This window comes from Crassostrea angulata, chromosome 1 (genome assembly GCF_025612915.1).
Source record: "Crassostrea angulata isolate pt1a10 chromosome 1, ASM2561291v2, whole genome shotgun sequence".
Classification (NCBI taxonomy): Eukaryota; Metazoa; Mollusca; class Bivalvia; order Ostreida; family Ostreidae; genus Magallana; species Magallana angulata.
In genome coordinates this window covers 27,350,800-27,357,570 of record NC_069111.1, presented here as the reverse complement: position 1 = coordinate 27,357,570, position 6,771 = coordinate 27,350,800, and the positions used below count along the sequence as shown (strand labels likewise).

Here is a 6,771-nt window from a genome sequence, read left to right as displayed (position 1 = left end):
AATTCTCTATATTTAGCCAATCATTTTTTTTTCAGAACAATTTTCTCTTTATGATCATATTTGATGTTTTTTTCTTTAAATAATTGTATTTATTATTTATAGAAAATGTATAAAAATTTCACATTTTGACTGTATAGTTAGATTAAAAACTCGTGTTTAATTGAAATGTATTTACATGCATGGGAAAAACGCACATATGCATGAATTATATTAATTTGGAACATGTCAGACATATTAAAGAAAATATGACTCTTTTTGAGATTGAAGTAAACATTGAAAACAATCAATGTATCTCAGCTTCACCAGCTTAAACATGTTTTATCAAGAGATTTTTGTCCACTTGGAAATTAAAAAAATAATTAAATCTTGATATTTAAATGCTAGATGTGCGGAATTGATTGTACGTTCATAGACCAATTACACTTATGAACTTATTCTAGTAAATGGAACATCTCCCAACACAACTTCAACGTATAACTATTGTATCCAAACATTTCAAAATGGCGAATATTGTGATGAAGAAAGCACTATATTGTATAATTCGACTTGATTACTGTTCATGAGAACTTCCTGCAAACATTCAATTTATTAGATGTTTCTTGCAGAAGATTGTCATCGTACTTATATGTTCTTGCAAATATGCTGAATCCTTGCTTATTTGCTGCAGTCATATGGCAATTACCGCGATGTTTTAATTCAAGATTAATATTTCATCAGCTATGGTTACATGCCGTCAAAATCCAGTTAGTACAGACAAAAGACAAAAGAGTTAAAACTTTGTAATTTTATTGAAATTAAATCATATTTCTCAGATAAAACATCTACATAGCCACAGAGAAAATAAGAAAAAAACCTAGTTACAAATCAAGTCAGTTTGTGGATTTCCATTTAAATAAATGTGCAAAGTAGAGAGTTTTCCGGCGTTATATAAACACTGTGGAACAGGATTCATGAAGGCCTGAAAAGAAAACCAACCAAAATGTTAGCTTACAGTCCATTTGACAAAGTTTTATGAAATTCTTCATTACATTAAATGTAATAAGTAATCTGAACTCTAACGTGGTCAAACAAGAAAGATCTTGAAGAAAATATTTAAACAGAAAATTGAAACTAAGCTAATATTTGAATCCACACTTTCCAAAATAATGTTCTGAATTCTTCGCCGTCTCGAGAAAGAATAGACTATTTACAGCCGTTGTAGCGTACTGTTTTGTTTCTTTTCTTTCACATTAAATTCGTTAACTTTGCCCCCCCCCCCCTTCTTTTTTGGGGAATGTCAGAAATAATGAAAGAATATTAAAAATAGATATTCAATATATTAAAACAGCACCGCATTCATCTCAACGTACCTAAATAATTGATAATATCACGATAGGAAAATTACTCTATTCCATTATGGCCCTTGGACTGAAGGGACTTAACAGTTTACTTTTCATACATACAGATCAAAGTTGTTCCCCTTTTTGGTCAACCTTTTATTGCCCACTGTATTAACCGTTAATGACACAACGCCGCTTAATGATACAAATACCATTTAGCGTTGCCATTGCAACGCCTAATGTTATAAATTATTGCATAAACACTTGACATCTCCAACCGCTAATGATATATCGCCGCTTAATGATAGAAATTTACCACCAGCAGTAGGATGTTTAAAAAAATAAAACCTTGCACTTACAGCAAAGGAGGAAGTGGTAGGATGTTCAAATCGGGATGAGGAGAGGTCTGCTTGAAACGCCCATCCAAATGCGTTCAATACACCTCCATTGTATAGGAGGAACACTGGGAAAAAGTTGTCACATGACATGTCCCGGGTAGCGGCATACCAATAGTGGACGCCTGTAAATTAAGTGTCATACTGAATACTTCAATCACAACTTATAATGCTATTTAAACTGGTATTACCTTATCTCTGTTAATCAATTTGAACAATGTTAACAAATAATATGTATCTGACCAATATAAAAAATAAATGGAAGCATGCACTTACCCATTGCAGGGAAACAGTGACCTTTGACCCATGCTGTTGAACCAATGGCTGACTCTTGGTGGGGAATTCTGATGGAGGCCATTGGATCAGTGCTGTTTTGAATATACAGGTCTGTCCCAGTACCCTGGCTGCTGAACTGGCCAGCCGTTCGCCCATGAGTGCAAATAGAAGCTGTTTGCATATTAGAAAAATCGAGTTTCAGAGTTCCATATGAAAAATGATAAGATTTTTAAAAAAACTTCGATAACAAAAATTAGCTTGACAATTATGTTTACCTGGAGAAACAAAATATGCTGTCATGTAGAACTTGTCGCCGTCTTGGACCAATGGTTGGTTTTTTAGATTTGCAGGAGGGTATCCATTACTCAGTGTGGTTGGTAACTATTAATAACAGAATAACATGGATCTTTTGGGATGTGTGCTCTATATTACAACTGCCTTTACAGAAAATAATATTATTAATGAAAAAAGCATTGTTATATGTAGAATTTGAGAAAAAAAGGATTTAACAAAGGAATGTAAATTATTGGGGTGAAAAATGGAGCCCTAAAATATCTGTTATACTTATGTTAATAGAGAATTTTAACAGAATTCATTATTAAAAAAACTCTCAAAGAAGAATAAACATTAAAACTTTTCCTGCTCAAATGTTCAAAGCTGCAATCTATTCATAAAAAAAGCAAAACAACATGACAATAGATTATATGCCTAATTTTCAATGATCACAAATATTACGACTTTTCTGGCGTCATTATCCGCCGCCGATTGCAAAATTGAGACATGAGGATGAAAAAAATATATATCTTCTACAAAACAAATAAACAGTTTGCTAATCAAAACCACTAAAAAAATTGACAAACGGCGGCAAAAAATTTACTTTTTTCATATAAATTCCTTTCCTCCATGTAGATTTTACGGAATTTAGGAGGTTAGGCTGACATCAAGTATTGTGTGTGAATATTCTTTATGTATATATATTGCTCAGTTTAGTACTGCTAGTATTACAATAATTAAACAACTACACACCCCGGCCTGAATTCCGGCAATATAACCATTGACGTCGTAGATAAGGATGACAGCAGGGTCGTTGTTCTTCATATATCTTTTACCAAGAAAGTTGGCATGACCTGAAATAAGATAAATCGATTTAAACCCAGAATCGCATTTCGAAAACTATACATATAAAAAAAAAACCCACCCGCATCAAAAATATTTCTATATCTGAAATCTGAATAGAAAATAGCATTTAATTTATTAATTCACATTTATCATCGTAGCAAATTCATATCTATTATATTTGATTAAAGTTTTTTTTTTGGTATTTTTATTGTTCTGACGATAACATTTATATTTTACTTAAGATTATTTCAGAGATAGCTCACCACATGCTGATATCATCGTAAACCCGCTGCTTTTCGCCTCGGACTCCGTTCTCGGCATGTTGACAAAACTAGAACTGCTAAATGGGTTAATACCCCAGGTCACTGAGGAATATACAGAAAAAACAATGATTTTTTTTAAAGATCATTTTCACTCTCTTGTTTTAACTCTTTAAAGTATCAATGTAATAAAGTAACAAATTCACTTTATGTTGTTTTAAAAACTCTCTCTCTCTCACTCTCTCTCTCTCTCTCTCTCTCTCTCTCTCTCTCTCTCTCTCTCTCTCTCTCAGAATATAGATAAAATCAGTAGTGTGTATCAAGTTTTACCTTTCAATCCATCCCATGGATGAGATTTTGCTAAAATACAATAAACAATTACATTCATATCACTATTATAAAGGGTTTTATCAAGACAAGAAATTCTTCATTGAAACATTGTTATACAATTGCATCAGATAATAATTAGTAAAATTTTACTAACAGCCGAGTAACCATCCATGGCATATCGTGAGATTCACAATCAGGATAACTGCAAAACTCGAAAACAAACCCATAGTTGAGACCTTTTAGACCAAGGTTTCGTCCGGCAAGATATATATATACAGGCTAGTATTGAGACATTTCATTATTGCTTAGCATCTAAACATCTTACAGATAAGGAGACTGATACATTGAACATTGGAACTATATGCATCGATGTCACATAAAATTACCTTTAGGGACATGTACATATAGGTCAAATTTTATATTTAGCTCACCTGAACTGAAAGCTCAAGTGAGCTATTCTGATCACATTTTGACCGTCGTCTGTCTGTCTGTCTGTCCGTCTGTCTGTAAACTTTTTACATTTTGAAATTCTTCTCTAAAACCGCTTGACCAATTTCAACCAAATTTGGCACAAAGCATCCTCATGGAAAGGCAAATATAAATTGCAGAAATGAAAGACCGATCGTTATTCAAAGCGGAGAAAACCTCAAAACTGTACAAAAAGGGGTACATTTTTTAAAAATCTTCTTTTCAAGAACTACTGTGTCAATTCAACGTAATTTAACATAAAAAATTCTTATGGAAATAATAATATAAATTGCAAAAATTATGGGCTAATTTGTTTCAAATCTAAGTAATTACCAAAATTTATAATAAAGGAAAGGCGTGTTTCAATCAGTTTATAGCTCCAGGGTTCGGTATTCCATACGAGTCTTGGTAAAATAAGTAGTCAAACCCGAGCCGGGACAAAATGAAAGCCGGAACAGATCCAGGTTTTACAATTTACGTCGATAATAAATAACCAATGTCATTAAAATTTTCAGGATATGTTACAGACCGGTATATTTGTATTCGCTGTAAATATTGATAGACAACAATGCGTATTTTGGAATTTTTTGACGATAGTTGGTAAAATGGGTAGGCAAACCCGGGTCGACATTTTACGGCTTTGTGAACCTATTTAAAAAGAAACTTAATAATTCATGTTTAATTCCATACTTTTAAAACGAGGCAGCTATGACGTATGATCAAAAGGTCGATCTGACAAAGATGAATTTGTTTGTTGTGCAATAGTTCGCGTGCGAGGGAATCTTTGAAACATGCAAAATACATTGCCATTGGTGCCGATTTTTTAAAGTAAATTGAGGTTAATATTTCAATGCGTTGACAGTTTTCACATTTGACGGTGGTGTTAGCTTGTTTTGATTTTCGTTTCGTTTTCATTATTTATGCTTTGTAACCTGGGAACTATTGCCTGTATTTTGTAATTTTTACGTATCAAATCAAACCGACCTCGGTAAATCAGACAGTTGACTGTTTACCTGCACAAATTAAGCAAAATATGACGTATTACAAAGTACTTAACTACAATTATTCTATCGGTAATTCAGTATGATCTTTTGCGTAATGGTTGATTAATGCAATGTGTTTTGTTGAGATGCTGAGCATTTTCTCGACTTTATTCAGTTTAAATAGCGTTTAATATCGCTGACGGAAATATGTAGGTATAAATATGATTCATTTTGAAAAATAAATTGTGCTTCTTTATTTGTTATAGTGCATGTTTCTTATGGTTAATTGTTTACAATTTCTTTTTACTATACTCTGTCCCGAGTTTTTGCTTGCACCACTTTTCGCTTGATATTTCGATAATGATAAATACCTTTATGCTCAAACTACGTTCATCTGAAAAATATCCAGATTATCTGTTTTGAAACGCCCCCTCGTCCGCTTCAGGTTTCAATACACATCCCAAAATAGAAAGATTACGCCGAGATTTTGCATTGCATCAGCCATTAGTAAGCCCGTTGAAAAATTGCGCGAGGTGTCCCGAAAAGAGAAAAGATGTAAATATTTTTCCCATCATAAATCTCCGAAAGAAATTTGATTTCGTCCCTGTCAACTTTTATGAGTGTTGTACTTTATGGTTTGTAGCCATTTGTTATTTTTGTTAAAGATGAAAATAACGGGTGGGCCTTAGTAAAATAGAGTGATACGCCTGTGAATACATTCATTTTTATAGCTCTTAAACATGTCACGTGACAACATTTTTCATTCAAGGGTATTTATCAATCAAGTGTGAGTAAGGTTATAAAAGTCACACGAGTTTACGCCAAGTAAACAACATTCGTTTAATTATAATGGTGAAAACAAATTACATATTTGAATGTTTTATATTTGAGGAATTGAGCGCATTTAGGTACAATTTTCTTCTTTAGATCTATAGGATTTTTTAAAATAAAATACAATAACTATTATAAAATATATATTTTTTAAATACAACAACTAGTAATTAGTTGAGGAAGAAAATGTACCTATATGCTCTCATTTATTTTGATCGCTTCATAAAGTGGAGGAGGGGGGGGCAGAACGAAAATATAGGGAATTTAAGTTAACAGTGTACCCCTACCAAATGTTTAGTTTTATATCTTCAGTAAGATTTTCTTATTCTCGGTAAAAATAGTATTCCATACAGATACAATGTCAAAGATTACGTGCATGCAAAAAAGTGTAAAATTCGAATACTTTACAATATTTCTTCTTTGTTATTCTACCAAAGGAACATATTGCACAATATCTTTTGAACGCCCATTTAAAGTCATTGTTGCTCAGGTGAGCGATGTGACCCTATAGGCCTCTTGTTTAAATCGTCCAGTTGCGTTTTTAAAATTAAGTTTATTGTAGTTCAAAACCGGCCGTTTTGCATTAGAACCACCATTTGCATAAATTTTCATTCTTTCAGATCAAAATCTGTACATGACATCAAATTTTGAATTTTAAGGAATCCAAATTTTTGTTAAGGACAGTGCATATCAGTTCAAAACAAATTTTGTTCTCGAGTCTTTAAAACGAACTCCAGCTTTTATCTGATGTATTTATAAGTACATTAAAGATTAAACTTCCGTCTTAGGT

At 32.5% G+C, this 6,771-nt stretch overlaps 1 protein-coding gene across 1 annotated transcript; it reads right to left on the bottom strand.

Moving 5' to 3' along the window:
- Positions 1-769: 769 nt before the first annotated feature.
- Positions 770-3,982, bottom strand: LOC128155431 (uncharacterized). The gene is made up of 8 exons (XM_052817134.1): positions 3,854-3,982; positions 3,700-3,729; positions 3,373-3,474; positions 3,017-3,117; positions 2,266-2,371; positions 1,991-2,161; positions 1,679-1,839; positions 770-958 (listed from the first exon to the last, which is right to left on the bottom strand). Exons 1-8 carry the CDS (start codon positions 3,924-3,926, stop codon positions 854-856), a joined length of 849 nt encoding a protein of 282 aa, XP_052673094.1. The 5' UTR covers positions 3,927-3,982; the 3' UTR covers positions 770-853.
- Positions 3,983-6,771: the final 2,789 nt, after the last annotated feature.